The sequence below is a fragment of the Dromiciops gliroides genome, chromosome 3 (assembly GCF_019393635.1).
Source record: "Dromiciops gliroides isolate mDroGli1 chromosome 3, mDroGli1.pri, whole genome shotgun sequence".
Classification (NCBI taxonomy): Eukaryota; Metazoa; Chordata; class Mammalia; order Microbiotheria; family Microbiotheriidae; genus Dromiciops; species Dromiciops gliroides.
Genome location: NC_057863.1, coordinates 570,087,962 through 570,111,469, shown reverse-complemented (window position 1 = coordinate 570,111,469; position 23,508 = coordinate 570,087,962). Strand labels below are relative to the sequence as shown.

The 23,508-nt window shown below is 41.2% G+C and overlaps 1 protein-coding gene across 2 annotated transcripts; it reads right to left on the bottom strand.

The window, feature by feature from the left end:
- Nucleotides 1-8,558: 8,558 nt before the first annotated feature.
- Nucleotides 8,559-14,062, bottom strand: ARL11 (ADP ribosylation factor like GTPase 11). 2 transcript variants are annotated; one of them, XM_043998105.1, is made up of 3 exons: nt 13,847-14,062; nt 13,633-13,761; nt 8,559-11,730 (listed from the first exon to the last, which is right to left on the bottom strand). In XM_043998105.1, the coding sequence occupies exon 3, from the start codon at nt 11,709-11,711 to the stop codon at nt 11,127-11,129; it is 585 nt and encodes a 194-aa protein (XP_043854040.1). In that variant the 5' UTR covers nt 11,712-11,730; nt 13,633-13,761; nt 13,847-14,062; the 3' UTR covers nt 8,559-11,126. The 2 variants fall into 2 exon arrangements, with proteins under 2 accessions (XP_043854040.1, XP_043854039.1); XM_043998104.1 differs by lacking the exon at nt 13,633-13,761 and having other exon boundaries at nt 13,847-14,059.
- Nucleotides 14,063-23,508: the final 9,446 nt, after the last annotated feature.

Sequence of the window (23,508 nt, the reverse complement as noted above, 5' to 3'; positions counted from 1 at the left end):
GGCACTTAATAAATAAATGTTGACTGATTGATTGAAATGACTTGTTCAAGTTCATGTAGGTTTAAAGTGACCTGGAATTTGAACCCAGGTCTTCGGACACTAACCCCAGCATTTCATGGAAATATGCTGTCTCCTCTCCTTTCAATTGTCTGTCCATTTTTAGCCATATGATAAGTTTTTCTTTCTCCATCAGATCTCCCATCTATCCAGGACATTGGGATCATCAGAAAATTAATATCTAGGTACCATCATCAAGGGCAACTAGGTGGCCCAGTGGTAGAGTGCTGGGCCTAGAGTCAGGAAGACTTCCCCAGTTCAAATCTGGCCTCAGGCACATACTACCTGTGTGACCCTGGACAAGTCCCGTATCCCTGTTTTCCTCAGTTTCCTCATCTGTAAAATGAGCTGGAAAAGCAAATGGCAAACCACTCCAGTATCTTTGCCAAGAAAACCTCAATTGGGGTCATAAAGAGTCAGACACAACTGAAACAATTGAGCAGCAGCAGCACCAACATCAAAATCTCTGAAACCCATTTTCTCACATCTTCATGCTCTATCTCTACCCTCCAACAAAAACAAGAAGGTTCCAGGTTTGACCTGATTGGGTCTGTTCTAGAATGGATCCACGTGTCTTGCTAGTGTACAGGTCCTCCAGACCAACAGTGGAATAGATTTGGAGCCCCATATTGGTAGTAGAACTCAGTAAGATTCCCAAAATACTCAGCAACAAAACTATCCCCAAAAGACTTGCTATGATGTGGGGCTTAACTAGTGGTATAGTAGGAAGAAGTACAGCCAAGTCCTACCCCACCCCCAAATTCCTCCAAACAGATCTAGAAAATGTACCAGACTGAATCTTGATGGATAAATCCAAGGGAAAGAAATCACAGTGAGTCATTTCCTGCACTGGTTGGCCTAGAGAGACAGAGAGGTTTCCAGACATAGGAGACAGAGTATGGTCAGGAATATACCTTCTGCCAGGATACCCCAGTGCAGGGGGAGACTGTATACCAGGGCAAGAGGAGTCCCCAGACCCTTACCAAGTCATCATAATCTCACACAGGGAATGGGAATAGGTGACAATTGGCAGCTCTGTAACTGCTCAGTTTCAGGTCACAGATCCAGGACAGACTAAGTAAGGGATCTGCATCTAGAGATGGCATACCAGGGTCAGGAGTAGTTGCAGGCCCTCTCCTGTGCACTGAATAAAAAGCATGTTCAAAAGCAGGCAGCAGCAGTGCAGCTTGGATCCCTAGGAGCAGAGCAGGGTCTCAGTTTCAACTTCTAACCCAATCTGAAGTCTGTAGAGGAATAACCTGGACAGGCTGATAGTGGCTCAGTCCAGCAGTGGTCTATTACTGCTCAGACTCAAATCCAAGTTAGGAATTTGTAGAGTTTAGACCAGAGAGGGGCAGTCATCAGACTCTGCCCTGGATCAGGCCCCTTTAAGAGCACTAAAAATTTGAAGTTCCTTAGCCTGAGCTGTATCTGAGAGCCTAGAATAATTCAAAACTCATTAATCCCAGGAAAGCATCAACAGGACCAGTATAGCTTTCCCCCCAAGACATGTGCAGAGCTTGGATCTTACACCAAGTTCAAAGTCATAAAGTAGAATGGAGGAATGAGCAACCAAAAAAAACCAAAACAAAACCAAGAATCCCTCCCCCCCCCCACCCCATAAAAAAGCTATTATAATGACAGGGATGGTTAAGACAGAAACCCAGAAGAAAAGAATGACTCCAAAACACCTACAAGCCAACTTTAAAGAAAAATACAGCTTGGATACAAATTCAACTAAAATTCCTGGAAGAGACAAATAAAAAATGTTAAATATTTTTTATAAATGAAACATGAAAAGGAAAAATGGGAAAGAAATTAAATCTATGGAAGAAAAAATTGGAAAAAAGATTAATAGTTTGACATAAAAAGTACAATATCCTGCCCAAATAACAAACTCCCTGAAAATTAAAATGAAACTTATTTGTTCATTTTCATGATGATTCCATAAGACAATAACAAATTTTGTTTTGGGGGGGGGTTTGTGAAGCAACTGGGGTTAAGTGACTTGCCCAGGGTCACACAGCTAGTTAAGTGTCAAGTGTCTAAGACTGGATTTGAACTCAGGTCCTCCTGAATCCAGGGCCAGTGCTCTTATCCACTGCACCACCTAGCTGCCCCAGACAATAATAACTTTTAAAACAAAGTTTAGAAAACTGAAAAAATAGAAGAAAATGTAAGGTATCTCATAGCTGAAAACAAAAACAAAAACCTTACCTGAAAAACAGAAGGGGAAAAATTTTTAAATCAATAGGTTGGGGCAGCTAGGTGGCGCAGTGGATAAAGCATCGGCCTTGGATTCAGGAGTACCTGAATTCAAATCCAGCCTCAGACACTTGACACTTACTAGCTGTGTGACCCTGGGCAAGTCACTTAACCCCCATTGCCCCACCAAAAAAAAAAGTCAATAGGTCACCTGAAAGTCATCAACAAAAATAAAGTCTAGACATCATATTGCAAGAAATCTTAAAATTCAATGTCTCAGATCTCTTAGAATCTAAGGGAAAAGAAGAAATAGTATCCCATTGGCCACCTCCTGAAAGAAACCCCCAAATGAAAACTCTCAGGAACATTACTCATAGCTTCTAGGTCAAAGAAAAAATACTGCAAGTAGCCAAAGAGGTACCAAGGTATTCAGGTACCAAGGAGCCACAATCAGATGACAAATGATTTAGCAGGCACAACTGTGACAGAGTGAAAGATTCGGGTTATATTACAAAAGGCAAAGGATATATAGGCTTTCAACCAAGAATAACTTATCCAGCAAAGTTAAGTATAATCCTGCAGAAGAAAAAAAATGGATCTTTACTGCAATAAAGGATTTCCAAGAATTCTTGATGAAAAGAACAAGGCTGAGAAAAAACTTTGAAGTTCGAACATGGGGGTTAAGAGAAAAATTAAAAAGTAAACACAAATGAAAAATGACATAAGACTAAACAAAGATAAACTACTTACATTCTAATATGAAGAGATGATACATGTGCTCCCTTTGAACCATATTATCATCAAGGGTCATAGAGGAAATTTAATTAGGAAGCCTAGGAGAAATTCTGTCATATCTTGATGATCTTAAAAGAAGAACGGAAAGAGAGGGGAAAAGGAATGCACTGGTCAGGGGAAAAGGAGGGAAGGAAGAAAAGAAAGGTTAGGGAAAATTATCTCACACAATCAGGCTATGTAAGTAGCAATTTATGGAAAGAAGGAGAAAGGGGTAGGGTGGAATGGCTGACACTTGACCCTCACTCTCATCTGAACTGGTGAAAAAATGGAAGTACACACAGACATTTTGGCACAGAAATACATTTTGTTCAACAAGGAAATTGAAGGAAAAAGAGAGAATGTTAAAGGGGAATTAGAGGCTCAGCTCATTGTGTTTAATCTGAGGTGCCATATTTTAGGAAGGACATTGGCAAACTATGGGATAGAGACCATGTTGATAAGGATTAATTTGCTCTGGATAACCTCATCATCTCCAATGGATTCAACTACAATCTTTTTGTAAATATGGCTTTTACATCTGCATTTACAAACCTCATGCTCTAGTCCCTCATGACTAGATCTCATGTCTCTTTTGGAAACATCTCAAATTCAGTGTGTCCAAAACAGACTTCCTTATCTTTTCCCCAGAAATTCAGCTCCAGTTTCTTTGTTTCTGTCATCAATATTCTAGTCACCCAAGTTGATGATCTAGAATCATCCTTGAGGGCAGTTAGGTGGTACAATGGATAAAGCACTGGCCCTGGATTCAGAAGGACCTGAGTTCAAATCTGGCCTCAGACACTTGACACCTACTAGCTGTGTGACCCTGGGCAAGTCACTTAACCCGCATTGCCCCGCAAGGGAAAAAAACAAATAAAAAAATAGAATCATCTTTGACTCTTCATTTTCTTTTCTTTTCTTTTTTAGTGAGGCAATTGGGATTGTGACTTGCCCAGGGTCACACAGGCTAATAAGTGTTAACTGTCTGAGACCTGATTTGAACTCAGGTACTCCTGACTCCAGGGCCATTGCTTTATCCACTGCACCACCTAGCTGCCCCAACTCTTCATTTTCAATCCACCAATATCCAATCAGTTGCTAAGTCTTTTCAATGACATTTCTAAACATTTCTCACATCCTTAACACTCATTTTGCTCATACCTCAACCAACCTAGTCAATCCCTTATCACCTGTCACCCAAACTATTTTAATTGCTTCCTAATTGGTTTCCCCATGTGATGTTTAAAATCTAAATTGTGGTCACCTTAAATCAGAAGCTTCAGCTCCAGTCTAGCCTAGAGTTCCAGGCTGGTTGGGTTCTTCCTGAAGTCCCCCTCCATGAGCCTGCTTTAATCAGGAACACCCTAGCAAGCTGTTTGTGGAAGCTTTTTATAGATCTGGAACAGAGGTGGTCCTTACACACTGCTTCAAGGTGATTGGTTGGTCATCCAAATCCATTGGTTTTGAAGGTATTCTCAAGTTGAGTTCACAGTCTAGTTTCTGAGAACAATACCTTCTTAAGGGATAGCCAGGTGTGATTACAATCCAATTAACTTGAAGTAGGCTTAATCAGCAGTCAATCACTCTCACTTGATTCAATCAGTATAGATTAATCTCCAGGTGGGTCTTTGAGTATCTGCTAAATCCCATTATTTCATCACACCCATAACCAATCACTTCAAAGACTTAGAGTCAGGAAATGTAGTAATGGGTTCAAGGAGAATCAAATGGCCCAGTATAGCTGAATCATAGCTTTCACACAAGTGAATATAGAGTAAGAATAAGAAGACTGGAAAGGTAGCAAGCCCCTTGTTGTGAAGGGCTTTAAATGCCAAGCAGAAGATTTTATATTTTATCCTGAAGGTAATAGTGAACTAATGAAGTTTATTGCATAGAAAAGTAATGTGGTCAGACTTATGCTTTAAGAAGATTTACCTTGACAGTTAAATGGAGGATTAGTTGGAGTAGAGAAATGCAAGGCAAGGAAACCAACCAGAAGGCTATTGCAATAGTTCAGACATGAAGGTCTAAGGACATGTTCTGGGGTGTCGGCCATGTGAGTGGAAAGAAGGGGACATGTGCAAGAGACATTGTGAGGGTAGAAATGACTTGTTAACAGATCAGATCTGTGGGATGGATGTGAGTGAAGAGTCAAGGATGACACTGAAGTTGTAAACCTAGGTATCTGGGAGGATGATGACACTTTCCATATTTATAGGAAGGTTGGGAAGACAAGAGGGTTTTGAGGGGAAAATAATGAGTTCTGTTTTAGACATGTTGAGTTTGAGGTACCTATATGGGACTGGAGCTCCAGAGCAAAACTAAAACTAACTACATAAATCTAAGAATTCTATATAAAGATAATTGAATCTATGCGAACTGATGAGATCATCAAAAGAGAAAAAAAGAGATGGGAAGAGGGCTCAGGACAGAGACTTGGGGGGACACTACTGATCCATGGGAATTACCTAGAGGAAAATCCAGTAAAGGAAATTGAGAAAAAGTGGTTAGATGCCATAAAAAAAATTAGAAAGGAAAGAGTATTTAGGAAGGGTGATCAATAATATCAAAGGCTTCAGACAGGTCCAGAAAGATAAAGAAAGGAAGGAAAGTGTAGCTAATGTAGGGATGTTTGTGAAAAATCTGAACAATGGAGAGATTGGCAGTCACGGTGAGGACAAAGAGCAGGGTTAGGGGTTGTAAAGTGTAGAGAAAGATGGAGGAATTCTTTTTAAAACCATAAGATAAAGGAATTTCAGAGTTTATGAATGTGGAAGTGAAACGGGTAATGGCAAGATCAAGAGTATGACCATTAGTTTGTGCAGCTGAGATAGAGTGTAGGAGTAAGTCATGGGAATGGAGTAGATTGAGGAACTGAGAAGTTAGGGTATTTGAGGAAGCATCACTATGTATGTTGAAGTCCCCTAGTTGGAAGGCAACAGTTGGGATAGAGAGAAAGACAGTGAGCCAGTCACTGAACTCATTGAGAAAAGAAGGAAAATGCCCTGAGATCAATAGACAGTGGCCAATAGGATCTGGATTAAGTAGTAAATTTGAATAGTTCAGGACTCAAAGGAGGAGAAATTTCTGAGTGATGGTAGTATTGGGAAAGTCTAGAAGTGGAAATTAGGAACAAGGAGTATTCCACCTCTTATCTCCCTACCCCTATGACCTGTGATGTAGAGAGTAGAAGTGAAAGTACAAGTAATGGAAAAGGTAGCCAGGGAGATAGCATCATAAGGAAGGATTCAGGTCTCATTGAAGTACTAGAAGATGGAAGGGATGAGAAAATAAAAAGCTCAAGATGAAAGTAAATTTGTTCATTTGGAACAGGTATTCCAGAGAGAACAATGGAAGAGTCCAGAGATAGGTAGTAGATAGAGTAGAACATGGGATGGTAGGGTTGAGGAAAATGAGAATAAAGGAGCAGCAGTTGGGAGCTAGGGAATGGGATTTATGCTTCAGTATCAGGAGGGTTCATAATGGTGATGGGGTTAGGACTATTAAAATTTAAACTGGGCCAGTGACACAGGTCTTCCTCTTGAGAAGATCAACACACTTGGAAGCAAGAGAAGCCCATTAGGCATGGCGTCAGTGGGGCATAGATGGCTGGAGAGATCAGAGCAACCTCTCTCCCAACTTCCTCCAGCCTACCACCAGTGGAGGATGTCCCTCCTTCAGGTGATAACCCCCAATAAGGGAACTTTCCACAGTCAGATGATCACCCCACTATCAGTCCTCTGTAAAAGTATTTGCCTTTCTCCTGCTTGAGGAGATAGGTCTCATAAAACCACATCTCTGTGCTATGAGAAAAGTTCATGAACTTTTCTCTTGGTTTCCTTTCTCTGGTGTTTAAATAAAATATTTTATTCTAATTGGATTCTGTGAGAGAGGATGTAATTCTTTTTTGTTGTTGTTGTTTTGTTTTGTTGGGTTTTGGTGAGGCAATTGGGGTTAAGTGACTTGCCCAGGGTCACACAGCTGGTAAGTGTTAAGTGTCTGAAGCTGGATTTGAATTCAGGTCCTCCTGACTCCAGGGCCAGTATTCTATCCACTGTGCCACCTAACTGCCCCCCAAGGGTGTAATTCTTTTTTGTTTGTTTTGGGTTTTTTGGGGGGCAATGAGGGTTAAGTAACTTGCCCAGGGTCACACAGCTAGTAGGTGTCAAGTGTCTGAGGCCAGATTTGAACTCAGGTCCTCCTGAATCCAGTGCCGGTGCTTTATCCACTGCCACACGTAGCTGCCCCAAGGGTGTAATTCTTGAAAGAGGAAATCCTAAGGACCCCACAGCCCTCCCCTAACCCCCACCATTTTCCCCCATAACAATAATCATGGTGATGAGGAGGGTGTGAGGGAGTTGGACTATGCTAAGAGCAGAGGAATAAGTCTAGGCAGAGTATTCATGTTGTAGGGAGATCTATTGAGGGAGATAGTTAATTAAAATATTCAAGATCCTCAAGATCCAACCTTGTGGCATGTGGTGATGCTGTGTCCTTTGAGGCCCAGGAAGCCCACCTCCCAGCAAGCAGGAGCAGGTAAAGAGACAATCTGGGTCAGTGCCATAAGGAGACAGGAGGTAGCAGAGGAAAGTGAGTCTGCTTATAGGGATGACCTCTGGAGAAATGGAGAAGGCCCTGGAAGAAGAAACGGGCCAACGGGTGGGTTATCACCCCCGGCTGTCTGGAAAGTCTCTGAAGGGAAGACGGAGGCCAAGAAGTGGGGGATAGCATACCAGGCTCTTGCAGAGTTTGCATAGATTTCATTTTCCTTATGAAAAACATTCTAAAATTAGAACTAACCAAAAGTGAAATGGGCGGTCTTGGGAAGTAGTAGGTTACTTACATTACAGATTTTCAAGTAGAAACTGGATGGTCACTTTTTAGGTATATTGTGAAAGGGATTCTTGGTCAGTTATAGTTTGGTCTAAATGATCTATGAGGTGTCTTTGACCTCTGTGGGATTTTTTGAGTACCTACTACAGTACCGTACAGAGGCATTGAGGGGGATGCAGATGAAATGTATAATACAGTTCCCACTCTCTAGGAATTTGTAATTAGGAAGACAGGACATATAAACATGAAATAATTAAGTACCAATATAAGGTAGTTATGATTAAGTGCTTAAAAGTGTGATTCCAAGTGGCCCACGATCAAGAATCCAGATTTAGAAGAATCACCATGTATTCAGAGACATAGGTGGAGGGTCCTGAAAGGGCAGGGTGGGAGGGTCTGAAGATTAGAGTGGCTTAGGACCAGCCTAACTTCTTCTTTTTTTTTTAGTGAGGCAATTGTGGTTAAGTGACTTGCCCAGGGTCACACAGCTAGTAAATGTTAAGCGTCTGAGGCTGCATTTGAACTCAGGTCCTCCTGACTCCAGGGCTGGTGTTCTATCCACTATGCCACCTAGCCTAACTTCTAAGGAGAGGAGACAAGAAGAGCAGGATCATCCTGACATTTACCCCACATTGTTTCTTTCTTCTGGGGCTTCCCTGTGAAACGATCACACTTAATACAATTTACAATTCTGATTGAACACCGAATTATTTAATTAAGTTAGGTACATCTTAGAAATGAAATTAAAGAACATTTCTCCCTTGAGGGTCTGTAGCTGAACACATACAGGTGATAGTAAGGCATCAGAAAATACATCTAAATGCTCAGATCATCAGGTTATTTTCCCCCCCAATTAAGTAGAGAGAGGGAGAGAGAAAAAAATCATCACACAAACTGCCTGTCAGAGATATTATAGAAGAAGGGAAGTCAGCCTACATAGGACCTTTAATTTCTCTTCCAATTAGAATTTTGTGTTGTTTCTTTGACTACTGCTATTTCAAGCAGTAGTCAAATTGTTATCCAATTAATCTTCAGAACTTCTCACACATGATCCTCTATTTTCCCTCTGCTAGAAGGAGAAGTGAACACTTTCACAACATTTCTGAGCCTCTATAAAGAAAAGGAGAACTAAAGAACTATTAAGAAAAGTCTGGAAGTCCTCAAGCTCAAAGCTGTGGCATGACGGGGTCGGGGGGAAGGGGAGGAATGGACACATTTCCAAGGTTAGCCCAGGGTATGACCCCTCAGCATCCCTGTAATTAGAGGCACTCCCCCAGTGTTTTTTTGAGTGGACCCATGATTTCACTGCCACTGAGAACTACTGGTGGAGAAACTTCCTCTATCCATACAGATGTGCACCTATTCCATCACTTGTAATCTTAAAGAACTGAGACTATAAGTGATTTGCCCAGGATCACACAGCACATGTGTGTCAGAGGTAGAGTTGGAAGGGAACACCTGGAAAGTGTGGCCTTGTCAGCTAGAAGGAGAGACTGAAGATTACTAAAAGGCAGGAGCTTCATTGGACCAGGAAGCTTGGAAACACTGGAGCTCTGTGGAAAGGGGTTCAAGGGTATGGGCATGCAGCAGGAATGGGAGCCTGTTGCAAAGAAAAGGTGCTGCTACCTTGGGTGCCATTGGAGCTTTGTCTGGCTCATGGATCTTCTTAAGGAGTGATCTGCTTGAAAAGAACTTTCTGTTTGTTTGAATGTACCTGTTTTATAGCTTTGTTGGACCTGACTCATTTATCCACTCTCTGGTTCCTCCACCTTACTCCTACCTCAAAAACCAGCATCTTTTACCCTTTGGGAGTTACCTACTATGAGTGAGTGTTTGCTATAAAGAGACGGCTAAGAGGAACAGCAGTGGCTAGGTGAGTTGTTTGGTTGTTTTTTTCCCCCAGAGGGTACAAAGGATCAAAGAGGTTGGTCTCTGCTTAGTGACTAAGGAAAGGAAGAAGATTTCTTCCCATCTTGGAGCCTCTGAGCTTATGGATTCCATTAATATTTGGCATAACTAGCTCCCAAAAACAGCAAGGAGAAAGGACAAATATTAAAATTGTGAGACCAGTTACCTTGGACTTTAAAGAGAAAAAAGCTATCTTAAATTCTCTAGCCACACAAAGTGGGGCTTCAATGAGACCATGGATTTAGAACTGGAAGGGATCTTAGAAGTTATCTGGTCCTCTGGCCATCTGCCTAAAATGCTATTGGGTTCCATTCTGCCTCCTCCCCAGTATTCTTTTTCCTCCCCTGGTGCCCTGAGCTCCTAATTAATATTGCCCATATTAAGGTGCACCATGATGCACTCCAGTCATCTTCCTCCAGCCATAGCTCCAATAGAATGTTGAAGTTTGTGCCAAGTCAACTAGAAGTTTAAAAGGCCACTGAGGGTAGACAAAAGAAGACCTTACATTGGTTTGATGGGTTTGAAAATATTTGGTGTTTCTTTTTTTTTTTTTTAATGGGGCAATTGGGGTTAAGTGACTTGCCCAGGGTCACACAGCTAGTAAGTGTTAAGTGTCTGAGGCCAGATTTGAACTGAGGTACTCCTGACTCCAGGGCCGGTGCTCTATCCACTGTGCCACCTAGCTGCCCCAAATCTGGGGTTTCTTATTCAAAACTCTTTGAAGTTACAGAACATCAAAAGAATGTTGAAAAGAAAAGCAAGACTGAAAATACCTTCATTTCTAAGTGGTGAGATTATAAAGAACCAATTAAGTAGCTGGTTGTTTATTTTAAGGGAGGAGATAGAGGAGAATTGTTGTTGTTTGTTGTGCTATTTTACTCTGGTTACTTTAGAAATACAAGTGAGAATAAATTATTGTGAAAACAAATATGATCTCCAGGAACAAAGTAATTTCTTGACTGATAAGGTGTTATGTTCAGACTTACTAATGATTCGTTGGTTCCCCCAGCTTTTTATTTTTTAAAGTTTTGGGGGGGGGTTTCATTTACAGCGATTCTCTCGTTCCCACTTCCCCCTCCTTACTGGAAAAAGAAAAAAAAAAAGGCAGGGGGGGGGGAAACGCTTGTAATAAATATCCATAGTCAAGCAAAACAATTTCTCAGGTTGGCTATTTCCCAAAATGCATTCATTCTGCGTGTTTAGAGCATCACTTCTTTGCCAAGAGGGGTTTACGGTTCTTCATCATTGGTCCACTGCAATCATGTTTGTTCATCGCATTGATCAGAGTTCTTAAGTCTTTTGAGGCCACTTAGTTTCCCTAGTTCTTAGTCAATTATATTTCTAATCAGTCAAGATTTCTTCCTCTCTCCATTCACTCTCATACTGTAGAGGCATATCTGCTTTCGGGACTGAAGAAGTCTGTCCAGAGCCATCTGGGCTTCTTTTAGCCCCTCACCTGTTAGGGCACTGCATCCCCGAAGCTCCCAAGACCGGTCATTGAATCGTTCCAGGTGCATCCTATCCCTAATCTCCAGCAGAGTCAGGGCCCCAGGTACCTCCTGCTTATTGGCTAGGACCAAAAAAGGGACACCAGTCATGTGAGCATTATTCAAGACATTTTCCAGCTCAGCTGTAGCCTCAGGCAGCCGGTCTTCATCTGTACTGTCCAGCACATAGACAAGGGAGTCAGTATCCTCTAAATATTCCTTCCAGCTGGACCGGAGTTGGTCCTGACCCCCCACATCCCAAAGAGTCAGGGACCCATGCTTTGATGCTTCCAAAGACTCAACATTAAAGCCCACAGTGGGATAGGTGTCCACTTGCTGGTTGTTCTTCAGTTTGTAGAGGAGGGTGGTCTTGCCAGCAGAGTCCAGGCCCATTATCACCACCCGTGGTTGCTCCTTGTGTTGACCTTTGAAGTTCAGGTTACCCATCTTGGTCACTGGCTAAATCCTAGAGGGGAAAAAAACAAAACAATAGAAATTGACTATTGCTTTCCAGATGGAGACTATTTATTCCTTTCTGGATGTTGGGTACTTAGGGCATTTCATAATCTGGCTCAAGTCTATCCTTCCAGACTGATTACTCATCTACTCATCTTCCAGTCAAACTGGACTACTTACTGCTGTCTTCATGACATCCTATCTCTGCCTTGTGTCTTTCCATAGACTGTACCTATTCTTGGAATGCTTTTCTCCCTCCCCTCCCTTAGCTGATTTCAAGGCTCAGTTAAACACCCACTCCTGCAAGAGGCCTTTCCAACATGCCCAGGGGTTAGGGCTCCCCAGCTTCTTAACTCAATGGCTCTATATTTATTTTGCATACGTACACATGCTGACTTTTGTTTCTCTCATATCTCCGGCACCTAACAGTACCTGACACATGGTATATATATATATATATATGTGTGTGTGTGTGTGTGTGTGTGTGTGTGTATGGAGAGAAAAAGCATATATATCATACATATAAAACATATATGCTTAATATATGCTTGTTGAATTGAATTGACCTTCAGCAAGCTCACAAAAGTGTTTCCACCCCCTAGAGTAGCAAGATCTTCCATATTTTCACAGGTAGAAAACAGGAAGTAGCTTAGAACCTAGGTTTGTTGAAATGACTCCCCCAGAATCAGGAAGTGAGGATGTGCCACTTCAGTTTCAAGTCTCCCCAGAGCTGAGCTGATCTCAGCAGATAAATGTCACCGAGGGGAGGAAAAACCGAGAACTGGTGGGTCAACACCCACTGACCTTTTCTTCAGGGAGATTGCTTCATAGAAGAATAAATGCCTAACCCCCACCTTCCCAACAAAAATAAACACAGCCTGCCCTGCCATTCTTTAGAGATGAAAACAAAAAAGCAAATGCAATTGTTTATTATGTGGTTGTGATAGCCTTGGTTAGTGGGTTAGTGAAAAACCCTGAGCTGCCGCTTCCATTCTTGCTCTCCCATGATGCTAACTTTGGTTTTCCTCCTTAAACTCAAACTCAAGGAATCCCCTGGGCTCATTAATCAGAATGAAAGAGATAGCCCAAACACCATCTTCTGCTGCCCTTGTAATTTCCTCTATTCGAGCTCTGGTAAATGAGATTTTCAACAAATACTATTAACTTATTAACAGAGGGTGGGAAAACGTGTGCCCCAAATGGTACAAACATTCCCTGGCTCTGCTACTTGCTTCTTACTCCCTACATAACCTTGGTCAAATCACAACCTTTCAGAGCTGCAGTTTTCTCATCTCAAAAATGAGGTGGGGGAGGTGACCTCTCTAGTTCCTTCCAGTTCTAAATTTATGGTGTGATCAGCCTAAGATCACCATCCTTAGATAATTACCTTTCATAATACAGTATAAAAACAACTTGCTGTTGGGGTTCAAATTCTATCTCTGAAAAGTATTCCCTCTCTGACCTTGGATGAATCCTTTAATTTCCCTGGGATTGAGTTTCCTCCTCCCCTGAACAATAGTGAGGGGAGGGGGTTGACATCAGATGACCTGTAAGATCCCTTCCACCCCTGGATCTATGATCTCTAAGCAAGTATTTTTTTAATTGATATTTTTTATTTCTAACATCACCATAGACATCCCAAGTATCCCTCTTCCTTGCCTTCCCAGAGAGCCACTCCATATGACAAATGGTATTTTTAAGGGGGGGGGGGGAGGGAATCAGCATAACTGAACAATACATTGGAAAATTCTGAAAATATGTCCAAAACATAACACAGCAAATTTTTTGTTTCTGGGGGGGTGGTACTGTTGATGGGTTTGTTTTTCAACCCAAACATTTAAGGTGAGACATCCCCAAAAAACCCTGAGTTAGAAATTCTGAAAAGCCTTTGACACCAAGAGGGTCCACTTACTAGCTGTATGACCCTGGATGAGTCACTTGACTTTTCATCTGTAAAATGAAGGTAATGATAGCATCTATCTCACAAGGGTCTTGTGAGGATCAAATGAGTCAGCATGTACAAATGAACTATTCCATTGCCCTAAAGAAGAAACAAAAGGCAAATACTGAGCAGCTGTGTCTTTCTCTTCAGCCCCTGACCACCAGAACAGACAAAGAAAAATTACCTCCATCTAGTTAAGCAGTAATAGGCAATTTCTCCTCCAGGCTTCAGTTTCAAGTGTCCCATGGAGCCGATCTGATCTCGGCCAGTGAATGTCACAAACAGAGGGAGGGAGAGACCTCAGAGAAGGTCTGAAGGAAGTGTGTGTGGTCACTCTTGCAATTACTCTGGCTTCTATTTCCTTTTCACAGGAGTGGGGGTTGGTCAGTGTGGCAATTTTGCTGCCTCTCAGTGAGATAAGGGTTGTTTTTTTCCCTCTCGCCTGGCCCAGCCTCAAAACTGACACAAGGGACTCCTGTATTCAAGGGCTCTGGAGGGGGTGCCTCATGCAGGCTGCCCCCAGATCTTCTCATCAGATGCTCTGGTATCCTAGCAACTCAGAATCCAAAGGCCACAGAAAGAGCCCCGCTGATGTTCATTTGGCTTTCTTCTGCTTGCTTCACATAATCTGTGCAGCCTCGGCATGTTTATCTATTATGAAGGTCTCGAGTAAGAACCGTCATCCTTTTTCCTTTTCATCAAGGCCCACAGTTTTGGGTTTTTCTCATCCCCAGGGATTCATTCACTAGCTTAGATATGTGTGCTCAGATGATAAAGCAGATAGGGCCCTCCCAGGACTAGGAATCAGGAAAACCTGAGTTCAAATCAAATATTTACTAATTGTGTCTCTTAAATACTGTCTTGCCTCAGTCCCCTCAACTATAAAATGGGATTGATAATATCAGCGACCTCCCAGAGTTGTTGTGAGATTCAAATGAGATATTTATAAAGCACTTAGCACAGCGCTTGACATATAGTAGGTGCCTAATAAGTGCTTGTTCCCTTCTCTCCTCCCCCCTTCAATTTCCTCATCTGTAAAACAGAGATGATGATAAAAGCACCAACCTCCCAAAGTTATTGTGTAGATCAAATAAAAAAAATATGTTAGAGACTTTGCAAACCTTCAAGTACTATATTAATGCTAGCTATCATTATTATTACCTACAGGAAAGCTAACAAATAAACCCATGAAACAATGCAATGGATAACAGTAATGCAAACCATATTAGATGCTGAAGGTGGCTAGCGCTATTCATGGACTGCTCCCCCCCCCCGAAAACCCTCGCCTCCCCCCCCAAAAAAAAACACCTGACAGAGCCCTGTGTTTGGAATTAGATTGCCTGAATATAAATTCTGGCTCTGTTCTACAGTAGTTATATGACCTTGGGTAAGTCAATTGCCCCCTTCAAGCTTTAGTTCCTTTGTGTGTAAGATGAGTAAGGAAGGCTAGATTCTAAAAGTACCTTTTTTTTGTGAGGCAATTGGGGTTAAGTGACTTGCCCAGGGTCACACAGCTAGTAATTGTTAAGTGTCTGAGGCCAGATTTGAACTCAGGTCCTCCTGAATCCAGGGCCGGTGCTCTATCCACTGTACCATCTAGCTGCCTCCTAAAAGTACCTTTTAAACACTATTTAAACAATTCCAAGGTTCTAAGATTATAGTATAGACAATTGCTTAGATGGCATCATTTGAAGGGCTGATAGAACTCTCATCTGCCCCAAAATATCTCCCCTAATAACCTACCTACTAGGGAGATATTAACACCCACTGAACACCTTAGTACATATTAGTTTATCAAATAAGCTAGCAGAGAACCAGACTCTAAAGGAATGGGACATGGACAGACAAGTTGTGATTTTGGAGGAATTGGGGAAAATCTGAAATATGGGGTGCTGCTGGGGAAGGAGACGTGTAACTGAGGCAACATTCTCCCCCAAAGAACCCTAGATGCCAGAAAGATGAGGGAGTTCTAAAATGCAGAAGAGCTGGTGAAGGGTTGCCTTTCAATAAACATTTATTAAGCACTTACTATAAGCCAGTCACCATGTTAAACTCTTGGGATACAAAGAAAGGCAAAAACACAGTCTCTCTGATGGATTTCTAGACTAACTATTAATTTATTGATAGAGGGTGTGTGTGTGTGTGTGTGTATAAAATGAAGTGGTACCCTACAGGCATCCACACCCCCACACTTACATTCTGTGTGACCTTGGGTAAATCACTTAATTTCTCTATGCCTTAGCTTTTTCATCTATAGAATCAGAAAACTGGATCTCTAGGGACCCTTCCTCCTCTCAGATTCTATGACTGTACATCAGAGGGCCAAGAACCTTTGCAATAGTGGTCAGAGTGCCAGGCAAAGGGCTTCCATTGCTACCCTCCTTCCTCCAGTACTGCTAAGTAACCTCATGTGGCTTACCAAAAATTCAAGGACATTGGCATGGTGCAGGTACTAGCTGCTATGGGTATGACAGCTGTTGAAAAAAATTTGTTTTCCATAGCCCAACAAGGAGGGAGGGCTGGAAGATTTCTCACAGTGGGCTATGGGAGATAGAAATTAAGTTTGGTTTTTGTTTTTTTAAAAAAAAGGTTTTAAGAGCTGCTTAAAGGGGATTTTTCATGTGATCTAAATAACTGTACACCTCACTTACAAAAGAGGGAAAAAATGTTTTGATTCGCTCCTAAATATATTGGACAGAGCAGTCTCACAAAAGTGGGAAGTATAACCAACCTTCTGAGAAAGCAGAATACCCAACAGCAAATGTCAGCTCTAACAGCAGAAGCAGACAGATAGAAGATAGATCGTTGGGACTAAAGTCAGGAAGACCTGAGTTCAAATCCAGTCTCAGACTAGCTGTGTGACCCTAGGCAAGTCACTTTACCTCTGTTTGCCTCAATTTCTTCATCTATAAAATTGGTGATACCGGGGCAGCTAGGTGGCAAGTCAATTTTTTGGGTTTTTTTTGTTTTGTTTTGTTTTTTTGCAGGGCAATGAGGGTTAAGTGACTTGCCCAGGGTCACACAGCTAGTAAGTGTCAAGTGTCTGAAGCTGGATTTGAACTCAGGTCCTCCTGACTCCAGGGCCGGTGCTTTACCATCTAGCTTTACCATTTAGCTTTACCATCTAGCTTTACCATTTAGTCATCTAGCTGCCCCCTGGGCAAGTCAATTAACCCTCATTGCCCCGCAAAAAAAAAAAATTGGGTATACCTCCTAGGGTGTTGTGAGAGTCAAATGAAATAATAATTGTAAAGGACTTAGTATGGTTCCTTGCACATATTAGGTGATTAATAAATGTTAATTGTTATTATTATTACATCGTAGCAGTGACTGAAAAAATAGATGAGTCTTTTCAGGCCCAGCATTCTCTCCACTGCACTACCTAGCTGACCAACCTGAGGACCAAAGCGTTTAAGTGATTTGCTCAAATGACACAAATAATAAAAATGAGAAATAGGATTTGAACCTGTGATTCTAAGTTCAGTATTCTTTGCAATACACAATGCTACCTCAAGTATGATTATCTTTTGAACTAACTGTAAACCACTCCATGAAATGGGTTCCTTTGGGAATGATTTCTTGTAGAAAGCTAAATTCATTTTTGAAGATGAATGCCTCCTATTAGGTTTTGATCTTGCAGTACAAGCCCTAAGGAGGCTGATCAATTCCTCCTAAAAATTATTCCTGAATTTTGGGCAGTTGCCACCAGATGAATGGTCAATGCTTGTTCATGAATGGAATCGGTGTATAATCCATGAAAATAGGTTTCCCTTAGCCACAGATAAATGCAAGAGGCAGGTTCACTAATTAATGCATTTTATTTTTAAAAAATCATTCTTTATCAAATTTAGTGCATCTTTTGATTAATCTCTGCCATCTACTTATAACAATTTGATATGCATGTTCCAATGAAGTTCAAAGTAATATGACACCTGGATAGGTACAAATTAAGTATGCCTGTTGCTAAACTTTACTGTTTTTCATCATTGCTTAATTAAATCTTTTTCTCACTTATTGGAGCTATCCTGAGATTTATTTTCAACTCTGGCTGCTCAGCAGGCTATAGGTGTTAATTACCTCCTGGGTATATCCTTCTATATTCAAAACTCTCTGTTCTAATTCTCTCTGACAGGGAAAGATTGATTTTTATTTCTCCCAGTAAAGGTCATCCCTAGCCTGATATTAGGAGCTTTCAATCCCTCAGTTCTGTCATGGATCATAGAAAAGTTTCTCATAATTGAGTCATTTCTAATCTTTGCATCTGCTGTGTGATTTCCCTATGATGATCTTTCTCTAATTAGATCTTGATCTCTCAATTCAGTGATTCCATACTGAAGTAGGGTATCCATTGGTCGTTTTAACTAACCCAGCATTTCTTGTACTTTTAGGGCAAGCACTGAGTCCATAAAGTTCATAGAGACACCTGGGTCTACCATGGCTGAGACCTGCAAAATTTGAGGACAGGGATATTTGATTTCAAGGGTCAGGAAGAGGCAGACCATAAAACAGGATGTGAATATAACACCACCTCCAATCTATTCCCCGAACTTGCACTTTCACTCTCAGATGGGGTTCCCAGGCAGTGACTACTACTTTCAGATTCTAGAGGCAACACTGTGGATGGCATTTCTTACTATCATAGCCTACTACTGGTGTACTTCTCATTAGCAATAAGCCAGACTTCATTGACTTTTAGCAAAAGCATGTACTAAGGTGGCTTAGTAAGAACAATTGGTACAAAATATCCTTCCCAAAAACCAAGGGCACATTCTCCCACACATATATGGGAAGAATAAGAGTAAAAAGATAGTTTGGCACATGTGTATGATATATATGGGGCAAGAGGTAACTAACATCTTCTGGTACTACATGGCCTGGAAATTCTTTATCTCTTTGTAGAGGCTTCACACCGTTCCCCTTGGGCAAAGGGTTTATACTGGGAGAGCCAATGAGTTCATTATTTCCTCGGTATCTTCTTAGAGTGTAGAATGAGGTGGGCATCCAGTGTCGTAACCTTTCTTGAGACCACAGCTGCCATTTTCTTCTGCAGAGGGCCACACTCCAAGGTTCCAACAAGAAGGGCATATGGATGATGGCTAGAGTGCAGGTGGTATAGGATGGAGATGGCTTAGCTAGCAGAGATGAGGATTTGGGAATGTACTGATTAATCAGAAGAGTCTAGAATGAGGTAGAATACAAATACAGCACCAAAAAAGATGGGAAAGAGATACAGATAAAACAAATATGTGGCTCTAATTGTTTATATTTTGAAATTCTTTTTATTGTAATGACTTTTAAATGTTTAATTGATTTTACTGATATTTTAAATTGTTTGTAATACATTGTTTAGAAAAATAACACCCTCTCAAAATTTTTTCAGGTATGTAATTGTACTCTTTATGCAGAGCTTTTCCAGGGATACTCTACAAACATAATGTAATACCTTAAGGCAAGGCACTTTACTCACATAAATAATCCATAGACAACAACAGCAGGTACATCAGAAAATCAGTTATGGATTTGGTTGAGTCATAGAAATGAATTTCTGAACCCATTATTTGAAAAAAAGAAAAAATTCAAAAGAAGCTCAGTATAAATAATTTAGAAATCCCATTATCTCAGGGTAATCATATCCAAATGCTCACATTTTTTTTAAAAATAGGCTCTTTCCATGTTGGTATCTCAGAAGACACAGGTGAATATAAGTACCAAAAGTAATGTTGATTACACTTCAGAGTGGGTGTTATAGGATCTGTTAAACTGTGATTGCTGAGGCTCAGTTCATAGTATGACTCTTTTATTGCATATATAAAAGTATGTTTGCTTCTTAGAGTTTTGTAACTGCAAGCATTGTCCTCTCTGGGAAATGCAAATGAATCAATATTGTTTGCTAAAGAACATTCAGAACACACATTTTGTTTTGTTTCAGTCGTGTCTGACTCTTCATGACCCCATTTGGGGATTTCTTGGCAGAGATACTGGAGTGGTTTGCCATTTTCTTCTCCAGCTCATTTTACAGATGAGGAACTTGGGCAAATAGGTTTAAGTGACTTTCCCAGGATCAGAAATCTGAGGCCAGATTTGAACTCAGGAAGATGGGTCTTTCTGACTCCAGGCCCAGTGTTCTATCCACTGTGCCACCTAGCTCCATACACACACTTATGCATAGGTATAAATTGAGGCCATTCTCCCCTTATTAATATCTTTGTGTATTGGAAGTTTATTCTCCTTCCTCTATAGAATTTGAGTTAGCCTTCATTCGTAGAATGTCAAGGGAGAAAGTCATAAGCAATTCCACAAAGTCTTTCAATCCTTACTTTGAGAGAATATGTCAAGGGCATTCTCAGTTACTCTTCTGGAATGCCTTAAGATTCATGACTATATCCGTTGCCTATTATCTTTTTTTTTTTCCGGAGCAATGAGGGCTAAGTGACTTGCCCAGCTAGCAAGGGTAAAGTGTCTGAGGCTAGATTTGAACTCATGTCCTCCTGAATCTAGGGCTGGTGCTCTATCCACTGTGCCACATAGCTGCCCCAGCTGGCTATTATCTTGTAAGTGTTCATTGTCTCTTGTTTTCTTCTGCCTTCACCACTAAAGAGTCTCCCTATATTTTCCCAATACTAAAATCTTAGACAAGTGCCCCCACCTGGGCCCAACTTGCCCCATAGCACCTGGAAACCTAGATAAGACCATCCATATTCACCTTGTAAGCTAACCTTGAGTAAACTGGGAAACATTTACCAGCTTCTTTCTCCAGACGAAGGAATAGAAATCTCTTCATTTTTAAACTTCTCATTCCAATTGCTGGGGTGTGAGTGACCCTAATTTAGTGGGGGACAAAAAGATGGTTAAAGAAATCTTGCTTCTATCTCCAAAGGGTTTGAAAATTAAATCTTTTGAAAGGGGTTTGAAAAGAAAATCTGATTGACTTACCTGAGGAAACTTACCTGACTTGAGTTACCTGAGGCAACTTTGCTGGCTCTAACTCTAAGGGAAACCACCTCATGGTAAGTTGCTTCCCAATGATTCCTTAACTGATAAATTCAATGGTCTTTTTTTTTTTCTTTTGGGGCAATAGGGGTTAAGTGACTTGCCCAGGGTCACACAGCTAGTAAGTGTCAAGTGTCTGAGGCCGATTTGAACTCAGGTATGCCTGAATCCAGGGCCAGTGCTCTATCCACTGCGCCACCTAGCTGCCCCCTCAATGGTCTTTTTAAAAAATCCTCATCGGAGCAGCTAGGTGGTACAGTGGATAGAGCACCGGCCCTGGAATCAGGCGTACCTGAGTTCAAATCGGCCTCAGACACTTAACACTTACTAGCTGTGTGACCTTGAGCAAGTCACTTAACCCCAATTGCCTCACTAAAAAAAAAAAAATCCTCATCCTTCATGTCTCTTCACTATTATACTGTTGTTGACTCTTTTCCCCATTTTTAACACTACTGTCACCTGGTTTTCCTGTGACATGGTTGACTATTCCTTCTGGGTCTCCTTCAATGGATCGCCATCCAAATTCCATCCACCTGTGCCCCCATGCAGGAATGTATTCCCAAGTTTCTGTTCTGAATCTTCTATTTACTCTGTGATCTCATCAACTCCAATAGATTCAACTATCATCTCTAAGCAAATGTTTCTCAAACATATCCAGCCCTCTTCTCTCTTCAGAGCTTACCTGCTACCCAGTAGACAAAAACTGGCACTCAGAATATAGGCATCCGTAACTCACTATGTCTCAAATAAAACTCATTATCTCTCTCCCTAAACGTACATATCTTCTAACCTTATTTCTGTTGAAGGTATTCTTAGCCTTCTAGTCACTCAGGTTTGATACTCTCTCATGTGGTGATTTCATCATCAATTCCAATGGGTTCAACTATCATCTCTGTGCAAATGACTCCCAAATCAACATATCCAGCCCTCATCTCTCTTGTGGGTTGAAGTTCTTCATCCACTACCTGATGGATATAACTTGTATATCCAACTGTAGGCGTCCAAAAGGCAACATTTAAAACAGAACTCATTACCTCTCTTCCTAACATACCTCCCTCTCCCCACCCCCATCTTCCTAACTTTCCTATTTTCATTGAGGACAAAATTATGCTTCCAGTCATTTAGGTTCACCACCTTGAAGCCATCCTTAATTTTTCTCTTCTACCATTTCTCACATCAATCCCCTTTTCTCCACTCACCAAGCCATCCCCTAGCTCAGGGCTTTATCACCTCTCATCTGAACTACTGTGATAGCTTCCTAAAAGGATTTCTGGCTTCTAGTCTCTTCCCTTTCCAATCTATACAAGTGGTATCAAACTCAGATAGAAAAGGAGCCACTAAACAGTATATAAGTATCCCTGGCAGCATATTGACTAGAAAAGCCCATCTTAACGTTATCTGTGTTCCATTGTATTTTTATTTATTTCATCAAATATTTTCCAATTGCATTTTAATCTGGCTGGGCTACTTGTATGGCTATATGTTTGGCATCACTATACAACTGCCTAGTTGCTATTGCTAAAACATACCTCTCACCATGTCTCTAGGATAAAATAGAAACTCCTCTGTTTGGCATTTAAAACCCTTTTTATGGATTCCAACCTACATTTCTAGACTAATTTCAAATTACTTCCTTTGTTCACTCTGCATTCCAGTCAAACTTGTCTACTTGCCCCCTAAGTACCCTCTCTGGTGATCTACTGCTCCATAGGGCTTGCCTCACCTGCCCCATTCCATCATTCTCTGGGCACCCTCTCTAGCTACCAGCCTCCCAGTCACCCAGGCTCACAACATGGGGGTCATCCTCAACTCCTCTCTCCCACCCCTTATATGCAAGCAGCTGTGAAGTCCTGTTGTTTCTACTTTTTGTTTTGTTTTGACTTTCATAACAATTCCATTCTCTCCTCTGACCCTGCAACCAGCCTGATGCAGACCCTAATCACCTCATGCCTAGACTATTGCAATAACTTGCTAGTTGGTCTCCCTGCCTCAAGTGCATCCCCAATCAAGCTGGTCCATCCTTTGCCTAGAAGTCAAATCGAACTTCCTAAAGCACAGCTCTGACCAATATCACTTCTCCATATAATAAACTCTAGTGGCCCCCTGTTAGGTCCAAGATAAAATATAAAATTTTTGTTTTATTTTTAAAGTCCTTCATAAGCCTGCAACTTTCCTGTCTTCTTTTGTTTGTTTGTTTTGTTTTTGGTGAGTCAGTTGGGGTTAAGTAACTTGCCCAAGGTCACATAGCTAGTAAGTGTCAAGTGTCTGAGGTTGGATGTGAACTCGGGTCCTCCTGACTCCCGGGCCAGTGCTTTATCCACTGCACCACCTAGCTGCCCCCTTCTGGTTTTCCTTCTGAAATTATCCCCAATTTATCATGTATTTATGTTGTTTATACACAGTGTATGCATGTTGTCTCCCCCTATTATACTGAGTTCCTTGAGAGCATGGGCTGCTCTTTGTTTGTTTTGACTAATTTATTTTATTTTTAATTTATGGAATAAAACAAACATTTCTATAACATAGTACAAGAAAATAGATGATTGTACATGAAACTGCCAATCAACAATGTACAACTTGCTATTTCTTTTTTTGTTTGTTTGTTTGTTTGTTTTTGTTTTTAGTGAGGCAATTGGGGTTAAATGACTTGCCCAGGGTGACACAGCTGGTAAGTGTTAAGTGTCTGAGACCTGATTTGAACTCAGGTCCTCCTGACTCCAGGGCCGGTGCTCTATCCACTGCGCCACCTAGCTGCCCCTATTTCTTTTAAATAGACAACAAAATTATCATATACATTTCTTTATTTTCCTTTTTTTCTTCCCCCATTCACAGAGATGACCACCATTAGACACAAAT